We start from the raw sequence: 19,282 nt of genomic DNA on the forward strand, positions 1-19,282 counted from the left end.
AAGGCTCTGCAGTCAGTGCCCATCTCTCAGGGTGTTATAGGGCAGCCCCGATATTGAACTGGGTGCCTGGCTGTGGGTCCTCACCCGTGCACATACAAGGGACTTATAAATACTCCACTACAGGCACACACAAAAGGTTAATGAAAGGTTTATTTACAAAGGAAAAGGAAATAAGGAAAATGGACAACTCAGGGAGAAAATAGGGAAATAAAGTCTTTCATGCGTCCTACCCGATCCGACTACCTGGAAACCCAAAGTCACTCTCAAAGCTGGCCGGATGCTGCGAGCTGGTGGAGAGCCAAAATGGGGGAATCCCCAAAGCCCACGTGTCTGCCTTTTGTATCCACCTGGCTGCTTAACCCCACCCTCAGGTCCCAGCCACCTTCCCTTTGGTGGTGATGGGATTTGGAGTTCCCAGTGTCTTTGGCTTTGACCTGGGGTGGGGGTGGAGTCCACAAAGCCTGTATGGAATTAGCTTTAGGACAGCCTTTTCCCCCTAACAAAGGGACCTCATGCATCTCTGCCTGGGGCCATCGCCTGGTGCACTTGGCTGGCGAGGGCAATGGCTGGTGCACAAATGCCCAGCTTCTTGCCCTGCAAGTACAAGACTGAGGCATGTTCTTCACATCTCCCTAAGAGCCCCCAGTGGGACGGAACCCCAGGAACTTCAGAGGTAACCCCTGTGACCTCAGACAAGTTCCTCAACTTCTGAGCTTCGGCTGCTTATAGGATGGTTGTCAGGATTAAGTGAGACGATACTCTCACGCCACCTCTGCTAAGTGCCCTCATTTTTCCAAGATGGGGGCCTCAGTGTGGGGCTCATTGTCATCTTCTCACAGTGACTGTGTCACAATCCCCTTCTTAAAGATGAGGAGACTGAAATATATAGAGATACATTATTCTGAAGAGCCATTATCTAAGTTCAAATCTAGATTTTTTTTGCTAAAGGGCCAGCTTTAAATAATAAACCAAACTGCTAAGGTACAGGCTCCAGCAAAGGTGCTGGTGTTGCCGTTAGTAGTAGTTCCTTTCCATCAAAGTGCTTATGCACTAGAGTCTGTTTTGTCTTAATGGACAGATGAAAGAAACTATATAGAACAGCAGGTTTGGGGGTTCTGGGGTGCCCCTCACCCTGCCCTGTAACAGTAGTAGTGATGAATGCCCAGCATATTTTAAGTAGACGCTCCATATTGGTTGAACTAAAAAGAGAGTGAATGAATGTTAGTTCCTTGAAAGCATGAGTGTTCGCTCATTCTTGGCTCTCTCCAGGTGACAAAACAGCCCCTGGCTGTGCCCACATGGCCGACATAAGACAAATATTTGCTGAATGGATGAATACAAAGCGGAATTTTTCCTACTTATTGGTAGTTCCCTGGTTCTAAGAAAATCATGAAATGCATTCTTTGCTTCATCTAATATTTATATCTAGGTATTGGGATAACAAAAGATTTTCGTTTCATGCGTTAATATTTTTCACGGTGGACTGGAGTGGTTTTCATAACTGGAAAGAAATAACCTCTGTTTGAATAAAAGATTAGGGGCAAAGAATAAATGGGCACAGCAGCAGGGTGGGGAGTCTGCTGTCACCAGAGCCCCCACCCTTCCTTGCCCTGGGGTTCTGGGTGGAGAGCGTGGGGTGGGAACTGACTCTGGTGTCACACCTCAGGCAGCTCTTTGACCACACAGACTAGTGACCTGCGATTAATGGTCTCAGGTCACAAACAAGGGCCCCGGGAGCCAAAGAGACTCCCAGAGGAGGACGAGGCGAGGCTCTGCATAGGAGCAAAGCCTGGTGGGAACTCGGGGCCTTTGTGCGCCCACTGGGCCTTCCACCCTGTCCCAGCTGCCTGTCACCAGGACTCACTGAGGGGAAGTGGGACAAGGGTGGAGCTGGGTCAGTGGCCCAGCAGCTTATGTGACTGCTGTCGCTGAGCTCCTAAAAGGTCCTTTTATGGCTTGAAATAATGTGGGGAGGCAAGGGTGCGTGGGGTAGGGCTGGCTGAGTTCAGGGTGATTGGGCAGTGGGTATTGGAGTTCATGATGCTTTTCTCTATTATCATGGCTATAAAAGTCCCCTTGATAAAAGGTGAAAAAAAATTACTCTAGCTTCAGCGGGGGTGGGAGGCAATCGTGTTCAGAGGGAGGGGTGTTGACGAGGGGAGTCTAGTTAGGGTCCTGCTGCCCTGGTCTGGGTGACGATGGAGGCTGCTTGGACCAGGCCCGTATCAGTGGAGATGGGGAGAAAGATGGGTAGACTCTCAGGTATAAGGGAGACACAGCTCAGGATGGATAGGGTACGGGACTAGGGAGAATGGTGGGTCAGAGTGTCCTGTTTTCTTGCTGCAGAAGGAGGTACTATTCTGAGCTAGGGTCAGTGTTGACGAACCATTCAGATCCCTTGGCTCATCTTGTTTTCATGCCTCCACCTCGATATCCCTCCGTTCTGCAAATATTGAAGCTGTTTCCTTATGTGACACCTTTTATCCCAGACTTCCCGTGTTCTGTGCACTTGGCAATTAATTAAGCTTTGGTATGCATGAATTAATTAACATCTTCTCGGGTTCAGAGGGGTTGTCCTGAAATTAGTCATATGCATCTTCCCCTTTCCTGGGGCTGGTTCCCTTTTGGGGAACACCTCTGCTTTCCCGTGGGCACACATTGTGCAAGTGTCTGTCTGTCTGTCTGTCTGTTGCACCTGTCAGCTCACTTTAATTTCATGTTTAAGAACCTGGGTCTAGAGAAGTTAATGACTTGTAAATTGCTCTCCAACGTAGAGCTAGAAATAGAACGCAAGGAGGATTCCTGAGCCCTTGCACAGCTTCACGATGGAGAGATCAGCCTCAAAGTGGAGCACAGAAATGGTCTCCCAGAAGATTCCCTTCGCACTCCCAGACAGCCTCTCTGTGGTGCAAGAACCTTCCTAACGCGGGTGCTGCCGCCAGGGGAGGTCACGTGTTGGTCTCAGACTGTAGCTTCTGCTCGGTTCCCTGGATGACTCTTGTTACCTTTTCTCCCTCCCCCCATCCAGGTAATTTTCTGATGTGACGGCTGAGACATGAGATCTTCAGCCTCCAGGCTCTCCAGTTTTTCGTCGAGAGATTCACTATGGAATCGGTGAGTGTTCTTAGCCCAGCCCATCCACAGAACCCAAAGTGGGAATGTGGAGGGATTATTTTTTTTGGGGGGGGGTGTGTTTGAAATGCAAAAATTAATCCAACCGAAGCCCTTGAACCTGCTGGAAACACACTGGTGCAAGTCCTCGTGGAGAACGGATCTCTGGCTTTTGTCGAACTATAGACTTCATAAGTGTTTTTCTTTTCTTTTAAAAACTTTTTTAAAAAGCAATTTCATAAGAGTTTTCTATCACATTATTTCTATCCTTTATTCAGAAGCAAAGGTCGGGCAGGGGAGTGGTACGAGGGGCGAAGTCGGGAATCAAAGTAGTGATGGGTAGGAATTACAACGTTCAGCTCACGGATAAAGAACTGGCCAGCGGGGCCTTAAGTCAACTTCTCCTGACTCCAGGTCGCCCGCCTTTCTCCTCTCTGCTATGCTGCCTGTTGGCCAAGGTCCACGTTGTCCCATTTGGGGCTGGGAATTCTGAGGCCTGTTCAGGGGGCATGTGATAGAAGCTAGGGAGTCTGCCTCAGTGGGTGGAAGTTTGTGACAGCAGAGAAAAAATTTCACTGGCCAGCAGGAACCCCAAGAACTGGACAGAAAACTCCCACTCAGGAATCTGGGGTGACTAGACACAGGGTGAGCTGCTGTGCCAGGTGTTTCCCAGAAGTCTGCGTTGCGAGCGGGCGAGCACCAGGGCGTGGGAGGGAGTGGAGTCATCCAGGGCTGCCACCACTTGCTGTGTCACCCACCATCTCTGTTTTTTCTGTTTTCTTATCTGTGGAAGAGGTAATGACTTTTGGTGCAGGTTTAGGAAAAAAATACAGATTAAAAATGTCTGATATAAGGGCCTCCCCGGTGGCACAGCGGTTGAGCGCTGGGTTGCGACGCTGCCCGCAGCCTCTGCAGCGCCGGTTCGATCCCCGGCTGCTCCCCAGCCACCGGAGGAGGGTCCCACATGGCGCGCAGACCTCTCCTGCCGCCCGCTGCTCCCCTCAGCAGTGTACTTCGGTCCTTCTGCCTGCTCTGCTCCCCGCTCTGGCTCTGGTGAATTGTCTCACCCTCCCGCGCTTCTGACTGTACCCAGTGCTTATATAACTAAATGAATGAATGAATGAATGAATGAATGAATGAATAAATCTTTAAAAAAAAAGGTCTGATATAAAGTAGACACATAGAGCATTGTAGTTATTCCAAATTATAGGATGAAAATCACTTTTAAGTATGATTTAATAAGCACATTTGTCCTAAGTGGATGGGAGGGTGAGAGGCTGAAGACAGGGAGTCCTACCTGAGAGACTTGAATGTGATCCCAACATGAACTGATGAGACTGTCACCACTTTCCAGAGTAAATAAGGCTTTCTGTGCTCATCATTGTCATTTGTCTGTGAGAGAACTAGCTAAAGCCACTTTTTATTTTGTTCTGTGTTTTAAATCAAGAGTTCAACACAAAGGTAACATTCGTTCTGCAGATGTCTTTTCACATTAATTATAATTGCAAAATCTCAGTGCATTATTTAGGATTAAGTTTTGACATAAACTGAATGACATAAAATCTAAAAGGACATTGGCTTTAAGGACATAGGAGTTTATTTCTCCCTTACCTGAATGGTCAGACACAAGTAGTGGCAGGGCTGCTGCAGCCATTGGTGACACCAAGCCTCCCTCTTCCCTCTACCATATGGGTCTTCCTTCCCAAGGTTACCTCATGGTTCATCCCAGCTGCTTGTGCGCCAGCCATCACATATACTCATAGGAGAAGAAACGAGAAGAAGAAAGGCAGGCCCCTCCCTTTAATGATGTTCATTGGGTACTGCGCCTGCTGCTACTATTTATATTTAGTTGGCCAGAATTTATTTCTCTGCTTACACTTAGCAACAAGAAAGGCTGGGAAATGTAATCAATTCTGCAAAACATACGCTTACCAAAATTGAGAACCATTACTATAGAAGAGAACAGATACTGGAGAACAAATCTTTCTTTGCTATGCAAATAGGTATGGAAAGGTTGCTGTTAAGAGCTGGGCTCTGTAGCCAGGCTGGTGGTGGTTGAATGCTGGATGTGTGACTCCTGGAGAAGCTAGTGAGCCCTCTGCCTCGGTGCCATCATCTGTAAAATTCTCTTTTAAACATCCTGTGAGCATTATGTTGAGTATTAGCTGAATTGAGGTAAATCGCTGGGACATAATCAGTGCTATATATCAGTGTTAGCTCTTCTTGTTGCTGCTGCTCCTCCTCTTACCATTGCTACTAGTTGTGCTGTTATAATGGCTACTTCTGTTATCATTACTACTTCTCCTCTGACCTCTGCTGCTGCGTCTGCTACTGCTACAGCCACTGCTTCTGCTGTCCCTACAGCTGCTGCTTCTGCTGTTCTTACAGTCGCTACTTCTGCTATTCCTGTAGCCGCTGCTTCTTTTGTTCCTAGAGCCAAAGCTTCTATTATTCCTACTACTATTTGTTTAGTCAGGACTATTGCTACTACTACTTCTTAACCCATGATCACTTCTACTCTTGCCACTACAGTCGCTGTGGTTATTGCACCAGCTACTGCTTTTTTTTTTTTTTTAGAAGATTTATTTATTTATGCATATAAGAGCTGGGGTACAGGCCAGAGGTTTGGGGTGGGGGTGAGAGGATTCACCAGAGATAGAGTGGGGAACAGAACAGGAAGTCTGACTGAAATACACTGCTAAGGGGAGCAGCGGGCGAGACAGGAGAGGTCTGCTACACCATGTGGGTTGCTCCCTGGCTTTCGAGGGATCAAACTGATGCTGTAGAAGCTGAGGATTTCTTCATAGTGTGGTGCTTAACCCTTGCGCCACCAGGGAGGCCCCAGCTGCTGCTTTTGCTGTCACTAATCCCTTTGTTTTTCCCATCACCATGGCATACAATGACTGCGACTGCCATGACCTGTTCTACTACTGGTGTCGGGGCTCCTCCTGCTCCTCCTGTTCCTGCTCAGCCCTGTTTGCCAGGCACTGCACATACATTTCTAAACTTTCGTGCCTGTAGCGTGATATTGCCTTCTCAGTTTGTAGGTCAGACCCAGCGAGGGTGGGTAACTTGTCAGCCATCATGCAGCCGGCAGGAGGGTGTTTATTTAGTCTGGTTGCGGGGGCAGCGACTGAAGGGAGCATAAGGTGAATTTCTGCGCTCCATTTCCTGATCTGGGTGCTGGGTGCCTGAGCACAGAATACTGAATGGCCCATGTATGCCACAGACAATCTGGAAGCATCCCGTGAGCCGGTGGGTGGTAGAGCATGGGTGACCCCTACACCTGCCTGACCCCAGAGCTCACACTCTCTTACTGTCACATGAGGCCTGACACCTTTTATTTCTTTTTGTTTGTTGGCTCATTCATATCGTTATCAACCAATAAGTATTACTCACCTGCCAGAAACATAGGGAGTCTGGGACACAAAGGTGTGGGCAGCAGACACTCCCGGTCCTCCTGGTGCTTTCCATCCAGAGGAAGAGGAGGAAGTAAATACCAGACAGACTGATGACCAGCTGGGCAGGCTCTGGGAAGGACACCCAGGGGGCACAGGAGCTGAGTGAGGCTAATCCCGCAGGCCCTCCAGACCCACATCTCCAGGACTCCTTGCTGGGAGGAGCTCTGCCCTCCATGGGTGAGCTGACCACGTAAGGACCATGTCCCCAAACAGAAAGCGGGTCCCTCTGTCCCCAGCACTGAGAAGGGGTCACTTTTCTCTCCATGTCTGTCATCACGACAGATGCTGGCCCACACCTGACTCACAGCAGCAAGTGCCAAGCCTGGAGCTCAGCCCAGCAGAAGGGGAGCCCACAGGACCAGGGACTCACTACCTCTCTCAGGACCCAAGTGCAGGCACCGCTTATGTCTGGCCATCAAAATGACACGTGAATAAGTAAAATCACAGCCAACAGCAGTGCGGTCACCATCCCTCAAGCACAAGTCCAGGGGAATAAGAATTAGTGGGTTTTTTTTCCCTACCCCAGACACCACCAGCACAGCAGGGAACAGCAGAATAGAGTTCTGAGCAGCAGTGGGAATCATCAGTTGGCCTTATTTTCAGGGGTTTTCTCCATATGCATAAATGAACTGACCTCAAGTTGAGCTCCCCCTAAACCAAGCCTGCAAAAAACCACTGTGTGCCTCTGCCTTGCCGAGGTCAAGGCGCTTCCTGCCGCGTGCCGCCGCTGTCAGTCCACAGCCAGCTCTCCGGGTCCCGCTGAGGCTCCTCGGTGGCCGCGGGGCAGGGTCAGGAATGAAGGTCGCACATGGACAGGAAACGTGTCCTGAGAGCCGGACTCAGACGCGCTGACCTCTCAACTCCAGCTGCATTTCTGACATTGTTGGCAGGGTGGGGAAACCTTAAGATTTCTGGATGTAAAAGAAAAATAAACACATTCTCAACAGACAAAGTTCAAGTTCCACTGTGAGAACCCTTTCAGGATCATCGAGGCAGCTGAAAATTCAACTGGTTATTTCACGACGTCCGCCCCTCTGCAGCCAGTGAGATGCCTCCAGGAGGAAAAGCCCTTCTAGAGTGAGAACTGGGAGACCGTGGCCTGGTCTTGTTTCCTTCCCGCCTTCAAAAATTTATTAAGCAGCTACTGTGTGCCACGCCCTACGCTTAATCCGAGGAAACGGATAAATAAGGCTCGCTGCAAAGCCATCCCACGTTTCTCTTCATTCATTTTAAGAAGTTTATTCATTGTATGAACATCTCTGGAGTCCCTAATTTGCTCTGGTCTCTTAATAGAGATAAAAGACATCGTTCCTCCTCCTACTGAGCTTATACTTAATTTTGTCACTTGTTCACTCAACAAATACTTTCTTGGCGCCTCCTACGGACCAGGGATGACACCAACTGCTGAGATACAAAGGGGAACAAAAGGTGGCTTCTGTCCAAGCAGGGCTGGAAGAGCAGACAGTGTTGTATGAGTCTGCTGAGCGCTGCCACAGCCAGGGACACCAAACTCAGTGGCTTAGAACAACAGGAAGGTGTTGTCTCACCGTTCTGCACACTAGAAAGCTGAAATCAAAACGTGGGCAGGGCCATGCCCTCTCTGATGCCATCTCCATGGGGGACACTCCTTCCCTGCCTCTTCCCAGCTTCTGGTGTTGGTGGCAGCCTCTGTGTCTCCAGTCTCTGCCTCTGTTGTCACTGGCCTTTCCCTGCATTTCCCTCTGCTCTTGTGAGGATACCAGTTGTGGGGATGCGAGCCCACCACTCCAGCATGACCTCATCTAACCTTCATGTTAGTTGCATCCACAGAGATCCTACATCACCTTCACAGGGACCCGGGGCTAGGGCGTAAACATTTTCAGGGGCAGGGGACACAATTCAGCCCATGACAAATATACATCATGACGTAAAGCACCTACGTCAGCACCTAGTGCCTGGCAGGTCCTGAGAGTCTCTGCCCACCCCACCTCCCTGCTGTCTTTCCACAGCTAAAGGCAGGAACTCTGTGTTACCCCGAGTCAGTGAGTCTGGATTTTTCGCCAGGCGAGTGAGATGGTGTACATGTGTCTTGGCAGGGGGGTGCTCCCATGCTCCCAGGGGATGGGCAGGGCACTTTCCTGCCACCCTCATTAGTTTTGTTTCATGCGGCCATCGAGGGGGTCGCAGGGAACATCTGTGTGACCAGAGCATCTGGCCTTTGGTTGGAGCCACAGGTGCCTGATCTGGCTCTGCTGCTCCTGGTTCTAGAACCTGAGTTTTTCTTGGCTTTTTTCTGCCTCGGGTCTCTGCTCTCGGTCTCTCCCCCTGGTCTCGTGGGGACCTGGTGGGGTCACATCTATATTGAGCGGGAGGCTGGCCCATAGAAGGTGGTTGGCACGTGTTGTCGGAAATTATCCCAAGCATCCATCACCTCCAGGAGGGGCTTGTTCTGCACGTCCCCCACCCCTCAGGGAGACACACACCCTCAGAACAAGTCCTCTAATCCGGCCTAAGGAAAGGTTTTGGAGAAAATTGAAAACACCTCTGGCACAGGTGTACAGATCTGCCCTTGCAGAATCATTTAAGATGGTCAATGGCTGCAAAACAGATAAAATCCTGCCTTGTAATGAGAAATGCATTGACAAATTTGGGCAAAATGATAATAAAGAGAAGATTACAATCAGGTTTTTTTAAGTTCTGAGAATGTTCATATGAATGTCACATAAAAACAAGGAAGCTTTATTTTTGAGGAAGTGACTCAATCTCTCTGTGCCACCATTGCCTCACCTGTCCAAAGGAGCAAGAACAGGACGTTCCTCAGACATAGGCTTGAGAATTAAGTGGGATAATGCAGTAGCTCAAGTGCATGATCAGCTGCTGGGACACAGCAATTAAATACTTACTGTTGGTGTTAATTTTTATCAGATGGTCTGAATCATGTGTAGATCGTCCTAGGAAAATATATAGAATAAGTAACACAGGTGAAATATATACCCTTTTCCCCTTTTATTTAAAGGGACTTCACTCCATCTGTCTCAGCAAAAGTTAAGCAACCACTGTGTTCTCACAGTATCCCCTGCCAGCCCCCAGAGGTGGAGGCCAGGCCAGGAGTAGGATCAGACACCTCAGCGGGCTTTAACATGCTAAGTTATAGACATGGGGGGCATCCAGGCATATGCAGTCTTGTTTTCATTCCTTGTAATATTTATTTTGTGCCCTGTATGTGTTTAAAACCTCCTTTAAAATAATGTACATACATAGGGATAGTGTCTGTTTCATTCAGTCAATTCTTCATGTTCTTTTTTGTTGCAGTGTATCTGAAAGGATCTCATTTCATTTTTTATTGTTTAATTTCTTATTGAAGTAACACTGGTGTAGAACATTATGAGATCTCAGGTGCACAGCATTGTCAGCGAAAGAACGCGTGCTAGCCCTCATTATGTCCCCTTCAGTCTGCAAAGAAAACGCCACAAGTAGTTGTGATGGTTAGGGTTGATGTCAGGCACAGTTACTTCCCTCAAGATGTTTGCAAACCAGACGAGAAGGGAGGACCAGCAGCCAAGATAAAACCTAATTTAAGTACCATCACTTGGGGGCTCCCCTACAGAACTCTCAAATAAATAATCCTCTCGACCCCACCCCAGACATGGGGAATGAGAAGTGTAGGATAAATTAATCGGGCTTTTTGCGACACCAGCCTCTGTGGCTATCACCTGCGGCCTTGATTGTGTTACCACAGAGGCGCGTGGGCGCAGGTGCGCATGGGTAAGTGTGCACACCTGAGCTAGAGGTCAGGGCTCTAGGGGCGACGTCAGAGACAGAGGACGGCTATGGGGAGGACAAGCGCGTCACTACGGGAGAGGGGAGCCCACGAGGGAACCCCAGCGAGAGCCCAGAGCAGGAAAGGGTGAAGATTCCGGGGGGCTGGGGGCTGGTTCCCCTCCCTGGCCTCCCAGCCCCGCCTCTGCCCGGCCAGTGCCCATGTCCTTGAGGCCGGCCTCCCTGCCTGGTGTACCTGTGGACCCAGTTCCGGAGAGAGCATTAGAACCTGGAGGGCCCACCGAGGGCTCCGGGACGCTCTTTCTCTGTCTGCCGAATTGACAGTGAAGCTGCCCTGTGCCTGCTGGCCCGAGAAGTGGCTTCGGAATTACTGCTCGCGTCAGTTCTGCTTCCAGGAGGCCCTGAAGTCAGTTGGCCACACCCTGGCTCGGCTGCATCTCCATCTCTTGCCTCTTTGTCCACATTCCACTCAGATTTGAGTTCTGTTGGTTCCTTACAGATCTGATATCTCCACTCACACCAGCTTCCCACATTCTCTGCCCTCTTCCCTTCTCCCTTCCCCAGTTAACTCCTACTCAGCCAATCTCCGCTCCAAGGGCCATTCCTGCAAAATCCTCCCTTCCACCTCCCAACTCAGCTTCCTCATCCCCACCCGCATGGACCTGGTGCCTCAACCCGTGATGTGTGTGTGTGTGTGTATGCGTGCACGCACATATACACACATACATGCATCTTTGAGTCTCGTCAGACTGTCTTTCTCACTAGATTATAGCTTCCAGGAGGGCGGGGGTCACCTCAGTCTTGCTTACCACACTCCATAGCTTCTAGGACAGTGCCTAGCTTAATGTTTGTTGAGTGAATGAATGACCAGGCAATGGGGAGCCATTGAGGGATGTACCCTATGAGAGGATGGCTTGCCCAAGTTCCCCAGGTAGTAACGGGTGCTGCTCTCTCTGAAGCCCAAGATTTCTGACTCCCAGTGTTCCCATTTGTTGTCTTTTCCCCCTCTGCCCAGCAGTGGGTTCCCTGAATAGCAGGAGAGGGAGGTAATAATTATAACAAATGAAGGTTTGTCTGCAGACTCCGTCCTCAATTACATAGCGATGCCAGCAGCTTTGATGTTCTACCTGAAGAGTTGTTACTGTGCTTCCTTCAAGTAGATCTTAGGCACGGAGGAGAAAGTGGTTTGTGTGTTTATTTTAATTAGAGAAAGACTTCCCTGCTGGTTACTCTGTGTCCTTCCATTTCACCTCAGTGGCCTCTGGCTTGAGCCTTCGATGGCATTTGGGTTGCCCGTCTTCAGTGCCAAAGCTTCTGAGGGGACCTGGAGGCAGTGCACGTGGAGGTTGACATAGCTCGTCACCAGCTCGTGCCATCAAGAGCATTTGTGGGTGCCATGTCTTTTTTTCTAACACCACTTCAACAGACCCAGGGCAGCATTCCCAATTCTCTGACACTAACTCGGTGTCCAATAACTCAAGTCAGTCCTGATGTTATAGAGCAGCCCCGATATTAAACGGGTTCCTGGCTGTGGGTCCTCACCCGCGCGCTTTAAAGAGACTTATGAATACTCTACTACAGACACACACAAAAGGGTTAATAAAAGGTTTATTTACAAGAGAAAAAGAAAATAAGGAAAAGGTACAACTCAGGGAGAAAATAGGGAAATAAAGTCTTTAATGCGTCCTACCCGATCCGACGACCTGGAAACCCAAAGTCACTCTCAGAGCTGACCGGACGCTGCAAGCTGGCCGAGAGCCCAAAATGGAGAGCGCCCCCCAAAGCCCACGTGTCTGCCTTTTGTATCCACCTGGCTGCTTAACCCCACCCTCAGGTCCCAGCCACCTTCCCTTTGGTGGTGATGGGATTTGGAGTTCCCAGTGTCTTTGGCTTTGACCTGGGGTGGGAGTGGAGTCCACAAAGCCTATATGGAATTTGCTTTGGGACATCCTTTTCCCCCTAACACTGATACTACCCAGAGTTGGCACAGACTGCACTGGTTAGGGTTAGGGCTAGTCCCGAAGTCTGCCCCTGTTCTAGGGTTACTAGCACATCCTGGGGCTATGCATTGGCAGATTTTCACGACCCCCTCCTCAGATTCCTTCAAGGCTCAGCCAAGCAAAGTGGGGAAAACGCTTTCCTTACTGCTGCCAGTTTATGACAATGGCTATACCAGTTTTATGACAATGGAACAGCCAAATGGAAGAAATGCAGGGGCTGGGGATGGGGGTGGAGCACCAGGCCCTCTCTGGTTCAGCCCTCCCAGCATGCTGCAGTGCTCACCGTCCTGGAAGACCCCCATTCCCAGAGTTTAGGGGTTTTTATAGAGTTTTCATTGCAGAGGCAGGAGTGATAAAATCATCAGCCCTTGGGGACCGGACTCCATCTCCAGCCCCTCTGGAGATCTTTCTGGTGACCCTCCTGGAGCCCTTTAGCACCCCTCCCCCAACCCCTGAGTCTTCTCATTAACATACAAAAGAGACTGTTATCTCTTGGGAGATTCCAAGAGTGTTAGGAGCTCCAGACCAGGAGTCAGGGACAAAGACCAAATACATTCTTTGACTGCACCACTGTGAGCATAATGCTGAGACCAGAGGTGGGAGCAAGCCAGGGAGGACCTTGGGACAGGGACTTCCCTGGACCATGCGTGTTGTGCTGACGTGTGTCTTGGAGTGAGGGGATAAGTCATGCTGTCTAGAACAGCTGGCGTGAATTCTTTCATCCATGGGTGTGTAAAGCACCTACTGTATGCATTCCTTCTGGATTCCCTCTTTGTCGTTGCCCTGTTGCTTGTCCTTGTTCCCTGTGCCTGTTCCTCCTAGCACTTCAACCATTCAGCAGATGTATTTTGGGCACTTAGTACGTTGAAAAGACTGCCCAGTTAGCTGTAAGAATCCCAGTGAGAATCTGTCGGCACTGATGAAGTGCCAGACGCCCAGCCCTGCTCCCCACTTGTATTAACTCATCGCTCCTCATGTCTGCCTGTGGAGTAGGCGCTCATGCTAACCCCATTTTCAGAGGTGGACACTGAGGGTGAGTAGAGATAGTAAGGAGAGGAGGAGCAGGACTTGCAACCCAAGCAATCAGGCTCCAGAGCTCTTGCATTTCCCTGGGAAACAATGATGTCTTCTGTTGTTCTGCATTCCACTGCCATTGTCTGTTTACTCTGCCTCCCTGGATCAGTCCAGGTCCCAGCAGGAAGCAGATGGCACTCTCAAAATAGGATAATTTGAGCAGAGTTTAATAAAGGACTCATTTGAGAAGTGTGGGCGAAAGGGGTAGGGAAACCGCAAGGGATGGTGGGCACCCCAGGCTCCTTTGACGGTCTGGAGGGCTGGTCCAAGGCAGGGGAGGCCTCCCGGAAGTCGGAGCCAGAGAGGCAGCTTGCAGGGGGCCCTCTGACAGCAGCTGAGGACGGGGGCAGGAGCGCAGAGAGGAGGGGATCCCCCCCTCCTGCGTGTTCTATCTCCAGTTGCCTTCCAGACATCCACTGGCTAACTTGGAAGCCAGAGGGCCAGGCAGCGCTGGGAGGTGTTTGTACAGATCAGGGTGCTGGGTGCAGAGCAGGACGGGCACCTGTACCCTCTGGCCGACTATAGGCTTCTCCAGGGCCCAGCTCAGCCTGTTCTACTCACACCTGTCGGGTCATGTCGTGTCTGAGTGTGCACACGTTTGTCCATGTGTGTCTGAGTTTGCCCACATATTTCTGAGGTTTTCTGCAAAGCCCTGTACAGTACGATGATGACATAGTCCTTCAACCCCGAGACGTCTGATTCCTCTCAGTGGCACTTAGGAAAGTCTTCCCACCGCTTGCCCCAGTAGAACTTGAATGCAGAAGTGGAAAATGGGACCTTTTCTTTGAAATTTAAGAAGCAAGTAAATGCCACGCTGATCTCATACCACTGTGCACAGCACCAAGACTGAGATAATTGGGCCTCTTCCGTCAGCCCTTGCCTGAATTCCCGAGATAAGGGGAGGAACGGCCCCCAGCACGGAGTCCACCATGATCGGGCCGTGCGGCCCTGTGAGAGGTGCTGGCTTCCAGGGGGAGCACGGCCCAGCCTCAGGGCCCCATCTCCAGGCCTCCTGCTGAAGGGGTCCTCTGTGAGCTTCCAAGTTGTGTCATCTGAAGGACACAGGCTGGAGAGACTGTAGGATGTGATTTGCTGGGTTAAAGGGCTCACAAGGAAAACCATAATGTCAAGTGAATTACAGTTCTCTCCCCGCAGTGGGTGTGTGGGGTGTGAATGTGTTTGTGTCTCTGACGAGGCAGGGGCTGGGGGCCGGTTGTCAGATGGATTAGGAATTCCTGTCTCCCCAGGTTTGTCTACAGGGTGAAAAGCTCTTGACAGCTGTCCCTGAAAAATAGCACTGGCTTTGAAATCACACAGACTGCCTTGTTAGGACACAGAGCAAGAATTTTACCTCCCTGTGCCTCAGTTTGCTCATCTGTAAATTTGGATCATCTTACATCACTTGGAGGTTGTGTAAGAATTAGTGAAGCTAGAGGGGGAGCTCTGAGAAATGGGATTGAGGTGCAGTAAAGGGTCTTCCCCTCCATTTTTTTGCTGGTGGGTTCCATTTCCTTACTGTTGGCATTACACCTCTGCGTCCCCTCCAGGGAAGCTGGAGGGGAGAGACCCTGGTTCTTTTTTTCCTGCTTTTGCTAGCATTGCTTTCCTCTTCCTCCTCTGCTGTCCTACTCCTGCTGTCAGGGGCCTCTCTTCCCTACCAGCTCTCCAGCCTCCTCCCACCCCCATCCCCATACAGGATATCCCCATACAGGATATTAACCCAGGAGGATACATTATGGCCTGAGGTCCATAGAATCCCAGGGGTTAGAGCCCCGGGGCTAAGCACATGCCAGTTTCCATACCCCACCCCTGGCATTGGCCTTCATCTTTTCCACCTGCTGTTGCTAGGAGCAGCAAAATAGAGCAGTTAGGGAAAGGGTCAATAGAGACACAAGTCAGAGAGATAAGACCACTGATGGTGGGTTCTGAGAGGCTGAGATCTGCAAGCTGACCACTCAGGGGCAGACCCTTGAGATCATTCTTTATAGTGGAAGCCGCTATACATTTTGCCTTGAAGGTAGTCCCTTCATTTGCTGATGGGGACTCAGAGAATAGTTATGCCACTATCCTTAAGGGATAAGTTAGTGCAGCCCTACTATATCTTTGTAGGAAAAGAAGCCAAAGATGCATGGCTTTTGACAGGGCTGGGGGGCCAGCCCCCTCCGCAGGAAGATAGGCACCCACGAGGCAGGTGAGGATTTGAACTGGGGTCAGCTTGACTTTAATATCTGTGCTGCTGCAGGAACCTGGTGGTAAGGAAGCCAGTTCGCTGAGTGGGGCAAAACCTGTAATTTATTAAAATCAATAGGTTTATATGCTTCTTAAAAAGCAATTATGCCTGAAATAATATGGCCATCATCAGCCATAAACTTGACCCTAATGGAATGCCTTTTCGAGGCATTTTTGAGGTCTCTTGAGCCCTACTGGAGAGGACACTGCAGTGTATATGATTACAAAACTGCAGTCTCAGAGTTAGTCACAGGAGGGGCGGGATTTAAGCAAGGACGTGAGCTACTGCCCAGATCAAATCCATCCCTACCCATGGGGAATCGATATTTCTCTCTGTCTAGTGGCCTTCAACTGTGCTGTGGCTGAAAGAGAGATGAACTTGGAATCAGCAGAACTGGATTCCAGTGCAGGTGCAAGCACCTACTAGCTCCCAGCAGTGGGCAGATTTCTTAGTGTCCCTAAAATCCTGCTCTCTTTACAGGGTCGTCTTGAGGCTGAAATGAGAAATATTTGAAAGTCCCTTGCCTGCTACATTAATAGTGTGAACATATCTATTTCTTTCCTAAATACTTTCATCTGTTTCATTTCTTTCTAGTGAAGGCTGGTTGACATCAGCCTGTCTGTAGGAACACACCTGTGTTGCAATCAACCTGGGCAAAGACGTGAAGACTCAAAGGACAGGGGTGTCAGCGCATTCCTGAATGTGGAACCACTTTCTGGATAAATGAGTTGGCTGCTTTTTAGAGTCAAAGAGGACTTGGGTCAATTTGTGTGTTTGTGTGTCTATACGTCACCTTACTCCTTAGAATGGGGCAGATGACATTATAAAGTATACAAACCAGTGTGAAAGTATATGCATACAATGCTTATAACTAAGGATCTCAGAGAGGCTGGAATATAAAGACCTGGTCTTTCAATCCTAGCACATCACAGGATTTTAGAGTTTTTATTTTGAAAATGCAGATTTCTTCCTAAGTTGCCAGTATAGTGTATACGCAATATCTCTATGAGCATTAGCACATGTGTCTCTTGGTGAACATATGTATACATTTCTGTGGGTGTTTACATAGAAGTGAAATTGCCAGCTGACATTATTTTGATTTTAACTGACACTAGTGAACAAAATAATTATTATAATAAGAGTTGTAAAGCAAACAGTGAAGATTCACACACAGAAAATTTTGTTTATTTGGATTCAATGCCCATTTTTGGGACACAGATGTACTCTCCTATAGCTTGTTAGTATTCACAGCAGCCTCTGAGGTTTCCTCCTTAGCCCCATTTTAGAGATGGGGAAACACTGAACCAAGTGGCTTTTGCCTGATATCCTGCAACTTGTAAGTGGTACTGCTGGCCTTGATCTTGTCTTTGGACTCCTGATTTCTGTGCTCAGCTTGGCCCTTGCTGCTCTCCTTGAGAAATCTACATTTTCTGCAAAGCCCTGGATCACCAAATAGCTTCTTACTTTATGCTGTTTTTGCTGATCGGATTGGAAACCCTTTGAGAAGACCTGCCTCTGGCACAGAACACAGCTCATGCGTTCATCCTTTTCTCAACCACAAAGGTTCGCCATTTTGAATGGCTGTTGACTTTGACGTCAGTTGAGCAATGGTTTACCCTCAGGAGCAGGCACGTGGATTTAGAATTTATTGTGGGGTGTGTGTTAGCAGACTATAATTTTTTTGTTGGAGTCATCTTTTTCCTTCATAAGCCCTCCTCACTATACACCAGCATACCTTTGCCTTTTCTTTGCTGAAGGCCTGAAAATCAGCTCCTCAAACTTGTTAGAATTGAGTATCAAGTGAGTGTGTTTCCTGTGATTAAAATACATGAGTTTTGGCGTGTGGACTTTAAAGAAATGAATTTGGCTCCCTGGGATCTGTGTGTTTACTTCCTGGTTCCCGTGTTCTAAAAGAGGTGAGAGGGTGTGTGTGTGTGTGTGTGTGTGTGTGTGTGTGTGTGTCTCCACACACATACATTTGCATGCTTAGAAGTGGAAAAAGCAGGGTAAATATTCCACCTAGGTGTTGGAGAAAGGATTGTAATAACTTGTAATCGAAATTCTCTCTGTTCTCACTAACACACATGCATGGACACAGTACCTGTAATGTAAAATAAAAAAAAAAAAAACCCACTAGAATATTTTACCTTCATAAAGAACATTTAGGGTACTGACTCTACCCTTCCAAAATGTGTGCAAAGTCAGATATATTAAGCCACAGCAAAAAATCAGCGTGGAAAAACCTTTCCCTTCAAACATTTCCCCGTCACTTATGTCATTTATGTTCTTAAGCTTTTAAGAACCCTAATGAGAAGGAAGGATAACCAAGGGACCCCCTTTTTGATCAAGTAATACTGTACCTGCCTGCTGTTGGATCATAAATAGTAGGTTGACTCTTACATATCACATCTACCTTCTGTAAACAGATCAGCAAACAACAAAACTGATCCTATTTCAGCCGTGGAGGCACCACCATTTGTTTTTCTTGCAGGAATAATTCTGGTATTTTAAAAGATTGCACTGGAAAGATTGGGCAGCCCATGGAGTAGAAAGCAAGGACATCTTTGAACTTTATCATCTTCCTTCCTGTTTGGGATCTGCCCTGTCTCTTCTCTCTTCACCAAATTGTGCAGTGGTTGAGTAAATAAATTTGCTACTTCAGAAATTCACTCTGTGGGAGCCTATTGGCTCCTCTGTGATTGTATTTTGAAGCAACAGTTGAGATGAAATTTAAGCACTTATAAAATGTAATGCCTGTACTTGGTAAATTGAGACCAGTCTTTTCACTGATTCTGTAACTCCACAAAATAGGCCTTGGTGACTATCTACAGAATAATTCAACAGAAGCTCTACAGCTCCGAATATAGACGAAAGCATAGAGGTCTGGTTGGGAAAAACGACTCTGGGAGAGTGCTTCTAATTTGACCGCTTCTGACATTAGCTGTTTTCCTATGTTCTAAGTTGGTTCAGAATGTTTATAAGCATGTATAAGTTAGAATTCGATTTCAAAGGCATATCCACACAAATCCGAATAACATTAGCAATTAGGGTGCTCCTCCTCTTCCTCAGACCAAAGAAGTTGGAGGTAGTCCAAGCCCTGACAATGCCCTTCTGGTTATCAGGGTCTCAAGCTGTATCTCTCTGACCGTGACGTCCTTAGCATATTTCCTCATGATCCAAAATGGTTGCTCATGATCATATTTGCTTATATTTCCTCATATTTCCTCATATTTGCACATATTTCCTCATGATCCAAAATGTGGAGTGTCAGCCGTCATATCCACATTCCAGCAGCATGGAAAAAGGGGAAAAGAGACAGTAGGGTTCTTCTCCAGCCAAGTGTTTTTTTTTTTTTTTAAAGATTTATTTATTTATGCATACAAGAGCTGGGGTGTAGGCCAGAGGTGCAGGGTGGGGGGTGGGGAAGGTGAGAGTATTCACCAGAGACAGAGTGGGGAGCAGAACAGGGGGATCTACTGAAATACACTGCTGAGGGGAGCAGCAGGAGAGGTCTGATGCGCCATGTGGGTAGTTCCCTGGCCTGGGATCGAACTCGTGCTGCAGAGGCTGTGGGCAGCTTCACAGTGCTAAGACCTAACCCCTTGCACAACAAGGGAGGCCCCTTGGCTTTTTGACAACAATCTTCA

The 19,282-nt window shown here is 48.6% G+C and overlaps 1 protein-coding gene across 4 annotated transcripts in view; it reads left to right on the forward strand.

Moving 5' to 3' along the window:
* Positions 1-3,055: 3,055 nt before the first annotated feature.
* Positions 3,056-19,282, forward strand: part of ASAP1 (ArfGAP with SH3 domain, ankyrin repeat and PH domain 1) — a gene marked incomplete at both ends in the record, with an annotated part of 251,064 nt that continues 234,837 nt past the window's right edge. For all 4 annotated transcript variants that reach the window (XM_084230492.1, XM_084230494.1, XM_084230493.1 and 1 more), the window contains one exon: positions 3,056-3,114. In XM_084230492.1, the coding sequence (XP_084086618.1) occupies positions 3,056-3,114 (59 nt within the window). The remainder of the gene's footprint in view (positions 3,115-19,282) is intronic.

This window comes from Talpa europaea (assembly GCF_964194135.1).
Source record: "Talpa europaea genome assembly, chromosome: 3".
Classification (NCBI taxonomy): Eukaryota; Metazoa; Chordata; class Mammalia; order Eulipotyphla; family Talpidae; genus Talpa; species Talpa europaea.